The sequence below is a fragment of the Macaca thibetana genome, chromosome 18 (assembly GCF_024542745.1).
Source record: "Macaca thibetana thibetana isolate TM-01 chromosome 18, ASM2454274v1, whole genome shotgun sequence".
In the NCBI taxonomy this organism is placed as follows: domain Eukaryota; kingdom Metazoa; phylum Chordata; class Mammalia; order Primates; family Cercopithecidae; genus Macaca; species Macaca thibetana.
Genome location: NC_065595.1, coordinates 22,817,976 through 22,836,002, shown reverse-complemented (window position 1 = coordinate 22,836,002; position 18,027 = coordinate 22,817,976). Strand labels below are relative to the sequence as shown.

General features: G+C 39.8%; 1 protein-coding gene across 1 annotated transcript in view; it reads left to right on the top strand.

Moving 5' to 3' along the window:
- The window catches only part of ST8SIA3 (ST8 alpha-N-acetyl-neuraminide alpha-2,8-sialyltransferase 3), a 37,995-nt gene extending 20,183 nt beyond the window's left edge, over positions 1 to 17,812 (top strand). The window contains exon 4 of the mRNA XM_050767127.1: positions 17,541 to 17,812. Coding sequence (XP_050623084.1) covers positions 17,541 to 17,682 — 142 coding nt within the window. The 3' untranslated portion in view covers positions 17,683 to 17,812. The remainder of the gene's footprint in view (positions 1 to 17,540) is intronic.
- Positions 17,813 to 18,027: the final 215 nt, after the last annotated feature.

Here is an 18,027-nt window from a genome sequence, read left to right as displayed (position 1 = left end):
ACACACACACACACACACACACACACACACGCATGCACACACATACACAAATGGTAAGTTCTGAAACAAAACACTTCACAAACTTCAGCAAAACATGAAATTGACACCGAGTATATTGCAGGCTCTCTGCCTGGAGCTGATTAGTACAAATTACATTTTTAAAGTAGAAATGTTTTTTTCTAAGAAAATACATTACCATAGCTTGATCAAGACAAGAAAGAATTTTTTTAGAAGAGATACAAAGAGAGAGAACCCCCCCTTCATAGAAAATCCAACCTAGCCCAAGGCCCCCAGGCCAGTAAAGATGCTGGCCTTCTGATTCCATCTAAGCAAGAGTGTGAGTTCCCCCTCGGACTAGGTTCACATGCAGGTTGAGGATCCAGGGCTGGCTGGTATCAGCTTTAGCTCCAGAATCATTCCCCGTTTTGAGTGTGCAATTCTTGGTAAGTGAGGTTGGCTCAAGGAATATGATGCTCTGAACATTAACTCATACTGCTCAGAATGGCAGCGCTGATCAGGAACTTAGAGATTCAGTCAATTCAATGCTCTCATTTCCAGATGAAGAAACTGAGGCTTGGGAAGAGAAAGTGACTTATTTAGATATGCTCTCCTAGTGAGCAAAATAGTTTAAGTACCTTATCAGTTTTTATAAAAAGACAAAGAAAGTTCTTTTTTATATCAACTACAAATTCTCAACTCAAAAGTATTCAAAATGACAGTCTGCTCATTTCATTTAAATTAACTTATTTTTATTATTACTAAATCATCAAAAAAATTAGAAAATAAAGATAAGCAAAAGAATATTTTTAAAAGACCTAAACCTTTCATCTGTTTTTTTCTGAGTGTGTGTTTGTTCTGTACAATACATACTATTGTGTTTTCTAGTTTTTTCTCACTTAAAATTATATCAATGACATCGTTCCATGTCATTAAATATTCTATGATAAACTCAAAACATGAAAGCACTATAACTTATTTAACCTCTTCCTAATTACTGTTTTAAATGTAGGTTCCTTGCAACTTTACACTGCTATAAACAGTGCTCTGATGAACATCTCTGGAATTAAATGTTTGGTTATTTCCTTAGATAAATCCCTTGAAGTGGATTTTCAAGAGGTATGAACAAATTTTGTAACAAGAGTCTTTTTCAGGAATATTTGAGAAAGAGCTCAATGACCAAATTTCTAAATCTTTATTTTCCTAGAAAACTTACCAACATTTTAGAAGAAAAACATGTGTCACCATTAAGGAAGACTTCCTTAACAGAAGGATTATGCATTTTTGTGTACTAAATAAGCAAAATAAATAAGCTATTGTTGTGTGCTTCTTCAATTCAGTTACCACATCTCTTGTTTAGAATCTGGGAGAACTTCACACACTCAAGACAGAAAGCCTATCCAGTTGCATTATCATTATTAATCAAATAAGAAGCATCCAGGACCATCTGGAAGAGACGGACCTTCAATACAATGATAGACAGCTCTTTTCCTTATTCTGAGAGTATGTTTATTGCTTACTCAATCCTACCAACCTAATAATGCTTCCAATTCACATTAAGCCCAAGAAGTCAAAATGAGGAGGCTGAACTAAACAACCTACGTGGAGGCTACACAAATCCTGTACATCAGTTGTTTTTGTTGAACCTCTTTTAATCAATATTTCCACTTCTATAGGAGAGATGTGAATTTGTTTTAAGCAAATTCAAACTACAAACATACAGATTTTTCAAAGCAGATATTATTAAGGGTAGCCAAAGCAGTCACCACAGGATTCCCTATCTACCACTGTCGCTCTCTTAAGTAAATCTGTATTTCTGCCCAACTAAAAAATTGTAAATATGGCCGGGTGCGGTGGCTCACACCTGTAGTCCCAGCACTTTGGGAGGCAGAGACGGGCGGATCACGAGGTCTGGAGATCAAGACCATCCTGGCTAACACGGTGAAACCCTGTCTCTACTAAAAATACAGAAAATTAGCCGGGCGAGGTGGCGGGCCCCTGTAGTCCCAGCTACTCGGGAGGCTGAGGCAGGAGAATGGCGTGAACCCGGGAGGCGGAGCTTGCAGTGAGCTGAGATCTCGCCACGGCACTCCAGCCTGGGGGACAGAGCAAGACTCTGTTTCAGGAAAAAAAAAAAAAAATCGTAAATATATTTATCTTCGTGGGCCTTATGGCTTCTGTTGTAACTCCTCAGTTCCACTGTGCAGCACAAAAGCAGCCATAGATGATATATAAATGGATGAGCATGGCTGTGTTCCAATAAAACTTTATTTACAAAAACAGGCAGCAGCCAGATCTAGCCCATGGGACCACAGTTTGCCAACCCCTGCTTTAAGAAACAAGCTCCTTACTGTATGTAAAATATTTCATTTGACCTTCAGCGTATCAGTCTCCCAGGGTGGCCATAATTAATCACTGCAGGCTGGGTGTCCTTTTTTTCTTTTTAAACAGGGTCTTGCTGTGTCGCACGGGCTGGAGTGCAGTGACATGATCACAGCTCACTGCAGCCTCAACTTCCCAGGGTCAAGCGATCTACCCACCTCAGTCTCCCGAGTAGCGGGGACCACAGGTTTGCACCACCAGGGCTGGCTGATTCTTTTATATTTTGTAGAGATAGGGTCTCACCATGTTGCCCAGACTGGTCTCAAACTCCTGGGCTCAAGCAATCCTCCCATCTTGGCCTCCCAAAGTATAGAATTACAGGCGGGAGCCACTGCACCAGGCCTGACTTGGTGTCTTAAAACAATAGAAATTTACTCCCTTGAGGTTCTGGAGGCCAGAAGTTTGAAATCAGCGTGTCAGCAAAGTTGATTCCCTTTGGAAGCACTGAGAAAGAATGCATTTCATTCTTTTCCCTTGCTTCTGGCAGCTGCCAAACCCTTGTCATTCCTCGGTTTTTAGAAGCATAACTCCAGTCTCTGCCTCCATCTTCACATGGGTTTTCTGTGTGTCTGCGTCTGCTCCCCTTCTCTTCTAAGAATTTAGTGCCCATGCAAATCCAAGATGATCTCATTTCAAGATTCTTACTTTAATTACATCTGCAGAGACCCTTCCCTCTGGAAGACATTCTGAATGTCCAGGTGGACATAATCTTTTTGGAGTCACAATTCAACTCACTACATCCATTTACAACAGGACCCCTCCACCAAATAATTCAAGGACTCACAGAGTAGAGCTCAGGGAGCACAATTCAGTGACACACAGACTCGGATGTACTCTAGATGTGACTGGTCCCCTTCAGAGGTAACAAATCTACCTTGCAAAAGTCAAACAGCATTATTGGGTGATGGAAGTTATGTCCTCAAATTATATTTTATAAAACTTTCCACTGTATTAGACAGTAAATATGTGTGCTTCCAACAACAGATTCAGAAACAAAGCAAACACCACCTCCAAGATCAACAAATTCCAAAGATGTTCCTAATATACAAGAATTTGTGTCCCACACCAAAGACATGCTCAGAGCCAAGGATATTGATCTCATATGAGTTTTCCAGCTGGGCTGCATGCACCAAGTTGAAAAAAGAAAACATGGATAGAGAAAATATGAAAGTTGATCAACCTATGACATGAAGTGATAAGTTCAGAAAAATGTCTAAAATGTTTCAGTGGACACAGTTGTTCAACATCTTAAAGATCAATTTAAAACTCATTCTCATCTTTGAAGCAGGTATCACAGATATATAGATATAGATTTAAACAACTTTAGTCACAAACACTAATATGTCTGATTTAGCTTCCAGAAACCTTTGTGACCAAATCAGCAAACAAAACCTATTGGGAACTAAGGTGGAAATTTAGTCGGAAATAATTTTCTCAGAAATGGAACACATTGAAACTATCTTTAACAATGTGTAGAAAATAGAAACAGTAGCTGATTAAATGACTTAAAGGAGAGAAAAGTCAGAATTCAATAGGAAATCAGAAACTAAAATGTCCACAATACTTGTTTCCTCCTATTGGAAGTACTGTGTTCTTCAAAATGAAACATGAACAAGAAAATTTTCTGCCTTCAAGTATGTCAATACCAGAATGGCTGCTTGGATCCTTCATCCTTAGGAGACAAAAGTATATGTAATGTGAAGAACTCTAAGAGGACATGGCCTAACTGATCTTTCCTGGAGATAGCCTAGAGTATCCAGATTGGAGGCGCACCACATCACATACCCCCAACCTGGGTATCTAGACCAGGGAAGTATCGTCTTGTGCCAGGGACCACTACATGGCTTATTTGTTCTCATTCTTTGATCCAGCCCTAGGAGAAGGTATTTCCATGTGATGGATCCAGCAAACACTAGGGGAGGGAGAAGGGAGGATGGAAGAGGTAAGTTCAGTAAATCTTTGGTACAAAAGGAGAAGGGTGGGGTTGATCTGGATGTTATCTAAAGAAGAGAATCATGAACTACAAACCAAGGACAAAGGATTATTCTCTTAGCTCTTTGTAATTCCCTGTGTTCCTTATTGATGAATACCTAGACTGTTTCCATGTTGCAGGTAGAGTTTCCTCTCTGACAGCCCCTTTAAATAGTCTGTTATGGGCCGGGCACGGTGGCTCACGCCTATAATCCCAGCACTTTGGGAGGCCAAGGCAGGCAGATCACGAGGTCAGGAGTTCGAGACGAGCCTGACCAACATGGTGAAATCCTGTCTCTACTAAAAACACAAAAATTAGCCAGGTGCAGTGGCGGGCACCTGTAATCCTAGCTACTTGGGAGGCTGAGGCAGAATTGCTTGAACCTGGGAGGTGGAGGTTGCAGTGAGCCAAGATCATACCATTGCACTCTACCCTGGGTGACAGAGCAAGACTCCATCTCAAAAAAAAAAAGTGGTTTGTTATGGTCTGAATGTTGGTGCTCCCCACCCTATTTCATATGTTGAAATCCTAAGCCCCAAGGTGAGAGTATTAGGAGGTGGGACCTTTGGGAGGTGATTAGATCATGAAGGTAAAGACCTCATGGATGGGACTAGTACCTTTATAAAAGGGATCCCAGACAGTACCTTGCCCCTTCCACCATGGGAGAGCACAGAGAGAAGGTGTTGTCTGTGTATCAAGAAGTGGGCCCTCACCAGACACCAACTCTGCCAGCACCTTGATCTTGAACTTCCCAGCCTCCAGAAGAGTGAGAAATACATTTCTATTGTTTATAAGCCAACCAGTCTACTGTATTTGTTATGACCACTCAAATGGACTAAGACATGGTCCCAGGATGCTGCTTCAGGGAAATCCTCCTCTATTTATTTCTTTCTGCCTACACTAACCTTCCTCACACATAGACCCTGTAGTTCCCTCTCACTCAGCTCCCGGCTTGGTGCCCCCTTCTCCGCTGCCCCTGTATGGATGTAACTCCAACTCCAGATTTCACCTTGTTTTGTAACCAAGATCACTCTTGAGACGCACAAGCCACAATCTCAGTCTTATTACGGTGCCCCCCAAACCTAAGCCAGGCCATGGGAATGACTGACCAAGCCCACAGCACCCCAATAACCAAGCCCATTTCGGAAGAGCAATCAGACAATTATCAGAATAATCCCAGGAGCTGGGAACTAGAAATCTAGCCTCCTCTGCTGCCAGTTTAGGGACATAAAGAAGCCCAAGGGATAAAATAGGAAGTAGCATGGTGATGAAGAAAGAAAAATTAAAAGAGAAATTAACTGAGTCTCTCTAGGTAGGGAGAAAGTATCTGTAGAAAGAGAGTCAAGAAGCTGGAGTGGGCAGATTCCTGATAACATCATAGACAAAAATGCATCTTCAAAAGCATATTCATGATTTTGCATTTCTAGCAGTGTTTAAGTCAGCCACATGAATTTCTGCTGTTAGACCACTGAGATTTGGGGCTTAATTTATTCTCAAAGCATAACCTAGCTTATCCAGATTAATACAATACCTTAGACTTTAACCTTTCAAAAACAAATATGACCAAAGGATGGTTTGCACATAGAAACTGCCCTAATTTAACCTATTGGTATCCAGCTACAGACCTGACCTCCCCTCAGTAGGCTTTCATTCCCCACTCCTATTCCCTCCTCTTGATGTGGAATTATTCTCCGACTCTGCCCTAAAGTCCCCACCATGGATGTCATTCCTTGTATTTGTTGCTTCTTTGGACTTTAGCTCATCTTGCTTTGGATTTCTGCTGTGTACCTTGTAACCCAACTAATGTAAGTTCTCTGGGGGCCAGGACCACCTCCCCAACCTCTTCATGTCCTTTACTCTGATGCATTCATAGCAGGCACACAGTGTTTGCTAACTACACAATTGCTGAGATGTACCTGTTACTCTTCTTACAATCATGTCTGTGAAGTCCCTGTAGCAGCTCCTCCTGTCTCCTTGGCAGTATCAGTTCTATCAACAGAAAGTGTCTCATACAGTTTCAGAAACAGGAGGATAGTGTAGCTCGGTTTGTGGTCTTTGTACTAAACAGCAGATTGTAGGATAATTTACTCCTCAGTGATTGGCCTGTCTCAAGCCCAGCCAGAAAGTTCTGTTGTCGTCATTATTGCTTTTCTTCAAAAGTAAATTGCTCTGAGAAGTCAGCACAGAGTATGATGCTAATAGAATACTAGAGATAGTTTTCATGAGTCTACAGATCCAGAAATCCCTTTACCTTCCAATGTTCGATCATGACACTTCCCTCTTATCCCTTTAATTAGCATGTTAATTAACAATGGCTGGCTGGGTATAGTGGCCCACACCTGTCATCTCAGCACTTTGGGAGGCTGAGGTGGGTGGATTGCTGAGCCTTGGAGTTTGAGACCAGCCTGGGCAAAATGGCAAGACCCAGCCTAGGCAATATGACGAGACCTCATTTCTACAAAAAAATACAAAAATTATCTGGGCATGGTGGCCCACACCTGTAGTCTCAGGAGGCCAAGGTGGAAGGATTCCTTGAGCCTGGGAGGTCAAGGCTGCAGTGAGCTATGATCACACCACTGCACTTCAGCATGGGTGACAGAGTGAGACCCTGTCGCAAAAAACAAACAAACAACAAAACAATGGCTATCTCTGCACGTTGAGATTTTTGTGCCTTTCTGTATTTTGTAAATTTTCTCCAGTGAACATTTATTTTTATGATCTGATTTTATGATTTATGAACATTTATCTTTTGCCTTCTCCCTCTACCCCCATGCCTCCTCTCCCCCACTCCCCATAAAACCTGATGATTTCATTCAGAATACAGTTAAAGACATGCTAAAATTCCCTCAGGGGATATCAAGTCCTCACCTATGGCTCAGTCCTAGCAGTAAGTGACCACCCTGACTGGGTAAGTACTGTGATGGGCATCTTCATCCATTGACAAAAATGTTCAGCCAAACAACAGAAGCTAAGCAAGAGAAGTCAATAGGCCCCTACACTTGTATGGCTACACACAGGAGTCTCAGTCTCCACAGAAAGTTGTCCCAAATCACCAACTTGGGCTGGATGCCAGTGGTGCCCCCATTAAGATTCAGTGTCTTCCTGGTGGGGAGACCCAAAGTGGGCACCAGCAGCTCCATGAACCAGGACTCAAATCAGGGAGCAGGAAGGAAATGAACTGGTCAACACAACCCCAGCCTGCTTCTTTCCACTACTTAGAAACAGGACAGCAAGAGATGATACTTTCCAGGTGAACAGGCACCAAAAGTGTGGGTTTCTTAGATTGAGAACCAGAGAATATTTAGAATATTACCATTGGAATTTAGAATGGAATTCAGACATTTCAGAGGCTCAGAGAAGCAAAACGATGTCTCTTAAGTCACACAGCTTGTAAATGACAGAGGCAAGACTGGACTCTAAGTCCCTTGAGACCTCAAGTAAATTATGCTTCAATAGGAAAGAAAGAAAATCCAGCCTATAGATGTGGAAAAACACAGCAATGTTAGCAGTGTCTGTGGTCATGAAGTCACAGAGATGCAAGATTGGACTCTAAGTCCCTTGTCATGTAAAGGCATGACATCACACTAGAAAGAGCACAGGGATATCAGAACCAAGTCTGCCTCACCTTCCTGGGACCAGAATTGCCCCCTCCTGGTTCCTTAGCCCAGGATAGATCCGCTGGGTCATGTTTGGGTACAAAGAGATCCTATATAGCAGCCCAGAAATTGGAAGACTGCTTCCTGTTTTATCTAACAGGCTTGATTTATTTATAAATAAACTTATTTATAAGAGTCTCTGTCCTCCTAACTCTGAGCAGGATGTCTGTTTCCCCTTCTAAATTCCACTTCTCTCCCATGATCCTAAGGAGGGTCACTAACTTTTGGAACATTATCCAGTTGCCTCCTAAATATTTTCTACTCCCTATAGCACTTATATACACATGTATATTACTTATTAGATGCCTTCTAGGACTGAATTCTAATATGTCTCCTTTAGTAAATTGAATCCCATCAACTTGATGTTCTAATATTTCAGAATGGCTAGAACCTAGTCACTTAGGACCTTTTCTTCAGTCCCTTCAAATCTTTGGCAGCCAGAAGTGACACTAATAGTTTTTATTCTCTATGGCTCTTATAAATACAGATTAATCCATTGCCTTTCAAGATTTTTTTTAAAAGGTGACTGTTGTAAAGAAGATTCATTATTTTCATATTATCAGAGCAGGGGAAAGCAGGATCCATTTTTCATCCTATTGAGAAATTAACTTCATTTTAACAATAGTTTTTGAACCTAGAAATGTCAATGTCTTCTTCTTAGGAAGTCTGTATTATTTCACAGGCATGGAAGGCAGCAGCCCATAGACTGGAAGGACTGGAGGCCTTTCTAAAATCCCTCTCACTGCTGTGCAATATCGGCCATGCTGATAGATCCTGATGTGGCATCAGATCAAACGGAACCCCTGAGATCACTCATACGACCCAACTCCTGGATGCAGACTGTCACCTCATATAGCCTGAGACATTTTAGAAATGCTTAGTTATAGAGCAGCAATTCATCCCTCTTTTCCCAGGACAGGAGCAGTTCCCAATTCTTGTACTGGCATAATTATCAATAGAGCTTTATTTGATTCATTCTAATGTCATGATTTGGGCAATATATAATAAAATGGTCATCCTGTTTACTGACCATCTACTCTGGCCACTTCTTTTCATACAAGGGGAAACTAAACCCCAGGGAAATGAATGACAGATATCAGCTCCCAAAGGGAGGTGATGGCACCAACTGACCACCCCTAAGCACCAGCCAGCCAGGCTGTACTGGCATCTCCATGACTTGATGACTACAGACACTCTGCTAACATTGCTTGTTTTTCCATATCTATAGGCTGGATTTTCTTTTTTTCCTATTGAAGTATAATTTACATATTTAAAATACAGATTTTAAACGTTCAGTTTCATGAATTTTAACTCCCAAAACAACATACAAAACATTTCTGTCAATCCTGAAAATTTCCACTGGGCCCCTTTCAGTCAATTCTCCCATCCTAAAGGAAAACATATTCTGATCTCTGGCCCCACAGATTATTTCACCTGTTCTTTGACTTCATATAAAAGGAATCATACAGCTTATAGGTCTGGAAGGGGTGGTGGAGGGAATGTAATCATTATAAAATATACCCAGTTAGAGCCTTTTCTCTAATAAAGGCCCACTCTCCAGAGGAAAATATTTTGCCAGGGCCTTATACCAGCTGGGGGAAGAGAATTTCTCCCACTCTAGCCTGCTGTAGCCTTTCTGTCTCACCTGAGAGAGAAAAAAATTGCAATCCACAGAGCTCAGAACTTCAAGAAAATAGATTAGGAGTGGTGCAGTCAGGGAAAGGAAAGGAAACTGGAGGGAAAAAGATTATGACTGAAGAAACACTTGTGAAGTTTGCCTCTCTGAGACACAGGCCCACTAAAAGACTGAGATTTAGATTAGAGAATGTTCTTTCCTACATATACCTTACTACTACACCAGAAGAATACTAGTATTAAAACAGGGGCGTACAGCCGAAAGAGCCGCAAAAACATAGGCACTGTCTGAGAAGGAGGACTTAGGCCCACAGTCAAGAGGACACAAAAACAAGGATAATACAAGAAGCTGAAGCCTCTGGCACGTGTGACTACAGCACATATTAGACACAATCCAAGTCTTAGTCAAATTAACATAAATTCTCACACTAAAGGCCTATTTAGGTCAGTTTCTATTACCCAAAGCAGCATGCTTGGCTTTCAAGAAAAAAACTACAAAGCAAAACAAAATGAAGAAAAAACAGAATCCAAAGAGACAATCATTAGGTCAAGAGTCAGAAATAATACAGATGTTTGAGTAACAGGGAATTTTAAATAACTATGATTATTATGATAAGGACTCTAATGGAAATAAAAAACAACCTCAAAGAACAAATGGGTAATGGTAGAAATGGAAACGCTAAGAAAGAATCAAAAGGAAATACTAGAAAGTAGAATGGTGGTTACCAGGGGCTGGGAAATGGGGTTTAGGAGATGCTGGTAAAAGGATATAAAATTTTGGTTAAATAGGAAAAATAAATTCAAGAAATCTATTTCACAACATAGTGATTATAGTTAATACCATGTATTGTATTCTTGAAAATCACTAAGAGATTTTAAGTTTTCTCATCATAAAAAATGATAAGTATGAGGTAATACATATGTTAATTAGCTCAATTTAGCCATTCCACAAGGTATATATGTTTCAAAACAACATGTTGCACATAATAAACATATGCAACTTTTATTTGTCCACTAAAAATAATTAATTATTTTTAAAAGGAAATGCTAGAAATCAAAAATGCTGTAATAGAAATGCAGAATGCTTTTGATGGGTTCATCAGTAGACTGAACATAGCCAAGGAAAGAATCAGTGAGCTTGAAGATAGGTCAATAGAAACTTCCCAAACAGAAATACAAAGAAAAGAAAGAGTGAAAACAATAGTAACAATAACAGAACATTCAAGAACTCTAGGACAATATCAAATCGTGCACCACATGCATAATTGCAATACCAGGAGAATAAAAATGTAATGAAACAGGAGAAATATTTGAAGTAACAATTGTTGAGAACTTTCCAAAATTAATGACACCAAACCACATATCTAGGAAACTCAGAGAACACGATATTGTTCAGTTCTGCTACTTTATCACTGATTTTTCTGTCAATTGTTGAGGGGGTATAAAACGACCAATTATGACTGTGTCTTTGTCTGTTTCTCCCCTTAAAAGGTCAATTTTATGCTGTAATATTTAAGTTATCTCATTAGGCATAAGTACATTTAGGAATATTATATTTTTTCATGAATTGGTCCTTTTATCATTATAATATATCCCTCTTTACCTCTGGTAATACTCTTGACTTGAAGTCACTTTTTAATATATTAATAAGTAATATATTAATTAGCTACACAAACTTTCTTATGCTTAGAATATGGGTGGTATAGGTTTTCCAACCTTCTACTTTTGATCTGTTTATATCTTCATAAAGTGTGTTTCATGCAAAAATTCATTGATTGCATGTGTGTGTGTTTATTTAATCTAACAACAAAGGTCTTTTATGTAGGATATTCAGATAATTTACATTTAATGTAAAGTTTATTGGAAACAATATATTTGGACAGATGCTTCATCAAAGAAGACATGCAGATGTCAAATAAGCACATGAAAAGATGCTCAACATCATTAGCCACTAGGGAAATGCAAATTAAAACACAATGAAATGCCACTACATACTCATTTAAGTGGCTAGCATCAAAAAAGCTCACTACCCAAATATTGGTGAAAACACAGAGAAATTGGTTCTCTCAAACACTGCTGGTGCAAATGTCACATGATACAATCACTTCAAAAAACAGTTTGGTAGTTTCTTAAAAAGTTAAACATATATCTACTCTATGATCTTGCCATCCTATTCCTTTGTATTTACCCAAGAAAATAAAGCACAGGTCTATACAAAAGTTTGTGCACAAATGTTCACAGCATCTTCATTTGTAGCAGCCAGAAACTGTAAATAACCAAAATGCCCGTCAGCAGATGAATGGATAAAAACACAGTGGTACAGCTCTACAACTGAATACTATTTAGCAATAAAAAGAGAGGAGCTAGTGATAGGACCACCAACCTAGATGAGTCTCAGTGTAATTATGTCAAGTGAAACAAGCCAAACCTAAAAGAGTGCATACTGCATGACCGTATTCACATAAAATTTTTGAAAATACAAACTAATCTGTAGTGACAGAGAGCAGACCATTGGCTGCCTGGGAATGGAAGGGTAGGTGAGGAGGGTTGAGAGGGAGGATTACAAGTGGACAGAAATAAACTTTTGGAAATGGTAGATATATTCACTACTTTGTGGTGAAGGTTTCATGGGTAAATACTGATGTCAAACTTATCAAATTTTATACTATAATATTTGCAATTTATTGTTATGTCAATTATAGCTCAATGAAACTCTAATATATTTTTTAAGTTATTTGGAGTCCAGTTGGTTTCTTATCCCTGCCTTTGGTGTGTTCTCCCCCTGCCACTGCCCTATTCTTCTTTCCTAGGAAAAGCTCATCACTTTCTGGGTTATATTTCCTTTAGGTTTCTTTCCATCCTTGGCTCTCTGATCTTTTATAGTAAAGTTTATGTAACATACGATTTATAATTTTAACAATGTTTAGGTGTACAGTTCAGTCGAACTAAGCACATTTACATTGTTTTGCAACCATCACCACCATTCATCTCCAGAACTTTGTCATCTTCCTGAGCAGAACTCTGTCTCTGTTAAACAATTCCCATCTCCCTCTTTCCCCGACCCTGGGCAACCATCATTCTACTTTCTGTCTCCATTAATTTGACTACTCTAGGTAACTCATATAAATTGACTCATAGAATATTTGTCCTTTTTTGGCTGGCTTATTTCACTTAGCATAATGTCCTCAAGGTTCATCCACGTCGTAGCATGAGTCAGAATTCCCTTCCTTTTTATGGCTGAACAATATTCCACTGTATGCAAACCACATGCTGTTTATCTATTCATCCATTGATGAACACTTGGGTGGCTCTACTTTTTGTCTATTATGTCTGATGAGTTTTTTAAGTTATGGTTTTGTAGCTTATCTGGACTATTCTTCTTTTTAAGGTGGAAACAGTGGTATTTTGCAACCTTCTATTCCCTGACAAGAATTAGAAGTCCTCTATATATTGAGTCATAATCTCATTTTTTAATCTGGCACAAAATCCTAGAATTGAAAAGATATCCATGGCCTATCAAATAAAGAACAATAACAAATCATAAAAAAAGCCGTAAGTAATAAAGCCTCCAATTTATAAAAGAGTTTATGTTTTTCAGTGTCTGTGATGAGATACCTGCAGCACAAATAGGTATGCGGTCACAGCTGGGTAGAAGCTAGAATTTACATGCTTCAATTCTTAAGTCTAGTTGCTCTCCTGCAACATTGTGTTGTCTCCATAGCATTAGTGGGAGATGTAACATCAAATTGAGACATGATTTCACCAATTAGTCCATTTTTAAATAAACTAATACGTAAATTTAACAAAATTCCAATAGAAATTTCAACCAGATAATGGTAATAGAAGGCAGAGATCAAGGCAAAGGCCAACTTAACTTGACAAAGTGACTATTAAGCTCAGCCCGAAGAATAACCATGAAAAAAAAATCCAAAAATTATTGAAAAACAATTAGTAATGAATGACTAGCCTTGGCAGATATTAAAACATATTAAAAAGTTACTATAATTAAAAGTGTATTGTTAGTGAAGGAGTAGACAGAAAAATCAATATGTTCTGTTCTTGAACAGAAATTATGAAAGTAGATCCAAGAATTCAGTACCTGATTATAATGACATTTTAAATCAGTGATTAAACAAACGGTATTGAGAAAAATTGGCTAAGCACCTGGGAATGAATAATAAGAATGTTACGGTCATTCAGGTTTCCATATCTAAAGAGAGGTTGTTGTTGCCATTCTCATTGTACTGTTGCTTTTAACACAATCTCTCATGTTTCCATTAATATAATCTGTCCCATTGTATTTATTTTTTTTTTGTTTCATTCACCAGGAAATTTTTACCAGATCACTCAAACATTTAGATAACGAATCACCTTGTAAATAGTCACCCAAAGAAAGCAACGTTTTTTACTGGCAAATTTTTACAAATTGGGATTTCTTTCATAGTACAAGCTGCAATGGGAAGGCGAGGGAATATTCTTTAGATATTTTCAAGACTGACATATTATTTGCAAATATTCAACAAACACAAATTAAACTCATTCTATGGGTCCATCAGTGTGCTAAGTCCTGAGGATACAAAAATGATAAGGCTCAGTCCTCCCTTCAAATTGCTGTTTAACCCATCAATTATGTCAATAGACTGTCTGTGATATCATCACCAATTTGCTCATTGTTAGATCACATTGGTTATAATAATAAGAGCTCATTGGGTAAAAATATGAAATACTAGGCAAAAATCTAAAATTCCAGAAAAAGTATTCAATATAGCTTTTGCTTATTAGATCTGTGCAGAGATTAAGCAAGATTGTTAGCATCTGATACCTGTGTCTGAGGATGTTCACTCTAGCAGATCTGCTGAACAAGATGGATCCTGCAGTCTTTCCCCCCTCGCCCCACAAAGCAGACACAGCTGGATGCTTTATCATTGCTCTACCCTCTCCCTGAACGAATCTGACAAGCTGATCACATTAGGCCATGACATACAAAATATGGCATAATTGTAGACTGTAATCATCATGATGATAGCTGACTTGATAAGAGAGGTCAAATCCCATTTTTATATCCTGAATTTCTAAAATATTGTTTCGTCAAAAAAATCAATTTCTCATTTTTCTAGCGTTAACTTGAAAAGGGTATAATTGATCAAGCCTAAATCCCTTATATCACCCAGGACTGTGTGAAAGGCTCAGACCCAGCAAGCCACTTGAGTTAGGGCCCAGTGAACAGCAGTTGTCTCCAGCATCTAACACCCATGGGCCTGAATGGCTTCAAAGCAAGAACACGTTTTACATCCTTTGGTTAAGACTGTGGGGAAAACACAGGCTCATGGAATATAGATGCTCAGCTGGCTCATTTGGGTTTTGTGGTCCAATTTGTGGATGAGATATTTATAAAATCCGGTGATTACAATGCCATCTCATTAACATTCGTTAAATGAAAACCACAAAGTGCAGGATGAGAACTCCAGTCTGAGTCTGAGGGGAGAGGGAGGAAGAAGATGCATAGGGAGACTAGTTTTGCTACCTCAGCACACGCTTAAAGAGAGACCTGAGACAGAGGACCTCTCCCACTTCCTTTAAGTTAGACACTCACATGACTGAATGACAAAGGGAGGGAAGAGGTAGGAGGGTCACTTTTCCAAGTCAGTTTTGTTCCATCTCTGTGCAAACCAAATCGAAGTCAAGGCCAACTTGATTTTCCTATGAATTCAAATTATCCATTCCTTGTAACATTTAGCCAAGGAGACATCTCCTCCAGGATGTCTGCCTAGATTACATTTGCCCCCATGAGATCTTTGCATGCTCAATGAGGCTGTGTGGACTGGACTCCACTCACAGTATTTCAGCACACAGCTGCTGTTCCTGCCTTGTGACTAATTTCTGCCCCCGTCCCTGTGGGGAGCAGTGTGGCTTCACAGAGAGAACCAAAACTATGCTGTCAGAAAAGCCTGGATTCCAGTCTCAGCTCTGGCACAAATAGTCCCAGAACTTCTGATAATAGCCACTTTGCAAGAATGACACAGGGGCAAGGATTGGTGGAGGAGAGATTATGCAAATTCTACAATATCTATCCAGCAAGTGGGCACTCAAAGGTAGTTATAATTATTATTATTTTATTAATATTGCTGACTTTTCTCTTTTAGTCAATCTCAAAGTCACAGGCGGTTTAGATAATGCATTCTATGTAGACTCAGCAATAGGATAATTCATTCAGTGGACAGTCAGTAAACACTAAATAAATGTATGAATGATGCTACATCCACCAGGAGAACATTTAAAAGTTGGGCTCCATCTTCAGTGATTTATCAAATTTAGTGATTACGGCTACGCTGTGTGCAGAGGCTTTACTCAAGGACTCTGCAAAATTTTCAGACAGGTCTGTCTTCCTTCTTTGCCAATTATATAAAAGTCTAGATCTCCAGTTTTCTTCTCTCCTAACACCCTACTGCACCTAGTCCCCATGACAGGCACAAATGCACATGCACGCACACACATGCACACATGCATAGAGCCAAGATTGAGTCAATGGTGCTGACTCACTACATGGGGAGCCAGAAACTTCAAAGGAATATGCAGGGGCAGAGACTACCGGACTTTTGCCACACAGTCAACCAAAAATCCCGACCCATGTCTGTATCTTTTGTGTATTTGGGAATGACAGGCAGAGGGCCATCAGCTAGAAAGAACTGTTTCTGTGACTTTAATTCCATGGGGCCTTTTGTGCTTTTCTTCTGCAGACCAGTGCTGCATGTATAATTAACCCTCTGCAGGCTGAGTAACTGAAGCTGTCCAGTAGAAGTGGAAGACTGAGGCTGTTCTCCTGAGGGCCAAATAGAGACCAAGAGGAGGAAGTTACCAGTGCTAAGACGATTTTCTAACCCTACTAGCCTGAAAGCAATAGAATAGGCTGCCTTGGGAGATAACAAAATTTTCAGGATGATAATGACAGGAACTGTTGGAGAGACTCTTGCATTGGGAGAAAACAGAAGTGGCCAGCCTTTAGGGTTCTTCAACCTTCTCAGATTCAGTAAGCAGGCACCACTGAAAGGCCAGGAGGCAGAGGTAAAGTGAGCACCTTTGAAGCAGTAGTTTTGGAGCCATTAAGAAGCTACTGCGCTTCCCTGTTAATTATGTCTAGGTTCATATGAGAGAGTAGATTGTTATACACAGAGTCACATCATTCTATTCATTAAATCCTTTCACCAAGGGAGGAAGAGGTTTGGAGAAAATATTTTGTTTTATTTTTCAGCACAAGAATCTTAAAAGCCTTGACTTGTCACTTAATGGTTCCTTCCTTACAGCTGGAATATCCTTAAACTCCCTGTTCGATCTTCCAAACACACATTCCCTTTGTCCCTAGGTTTCCCTCTCAATTCCACCCTATGAAGCATAAGTAGAATAAGCAGCAGACAGCCTGGTATGATTTTAAAGGAATGCAAATTCCCTTGCATCCAAAGTCTAGCTCTGAAAAGACTGGTAACAAGACCAGAAGATCTAAATGAGGGCAGGGTTGGGGAGGAAGCCAGTATGCAAGGTGAAAAATGGATCATAGAGTTAAGAGAATGGCAAAGCCATGAGAAGCATCAAAGTAAGGGAGGGGAGCTGAGTAGCCAACAGTTCTAGAGTAGAGTGAAAACACTTCCTGAGTGGCTACTTTGTTCTGAGTACTGCACAGTGTACTGAAATGTCAGCCAGGTCTGTGCTCGCTCACTAACTCAGCTTACTCACGGTCAGGTATTTAAGTCCATCGGCTCTGGTTTTCTCCTTTGTTTTGCCAGGGGGTTAAATGAGATAATTGTGCACAACATAGTCCTTGGCACATACATGTCATTTTTCTCACCCTCCCTTTACCCTAGTTCTACAATTTGACAAAATTGACTCTTGTATTTTTGCTACAGGTTCCAGCTGTTCCAGACAACCACCCTCCCCAAAGCACACTCAATTTCAGGAAGGTGCAAAATTCTACTAGCCCTGGGCCTCAAGCAAGCATCCATCTCCAAAATCTCAGCAGAGCGGTCCTGCAGCCATGCTCAATGGTAAATACTATTTTTCTTTGAAAATAACGACAAGGGGCTGAGCAAGATAGCAGAATAGAAGGTTCCACCTATTGTCCCCCCTGCAAGGACAACATTTAACAACTTAACATTTAACGATTTAACAACTATCTACACCCACAAAAAAGCACCTTCATAAGAATAAAAAACCAGATGAGCAGGCACTGTACCTGGTTTAACTTCACGTTGATGAAAGAGGCATGAAAAGGTAGGAAAAACCATCTTAAATAGTCGCTTGCCACCCCTCACCCTTCTCCATGCAGCAGTGGTGTTGTGTGGAGAGTAGTTTTGCTTGCTGAGGAGAGGGAGAGTACAGCAATTGTGAAGCATT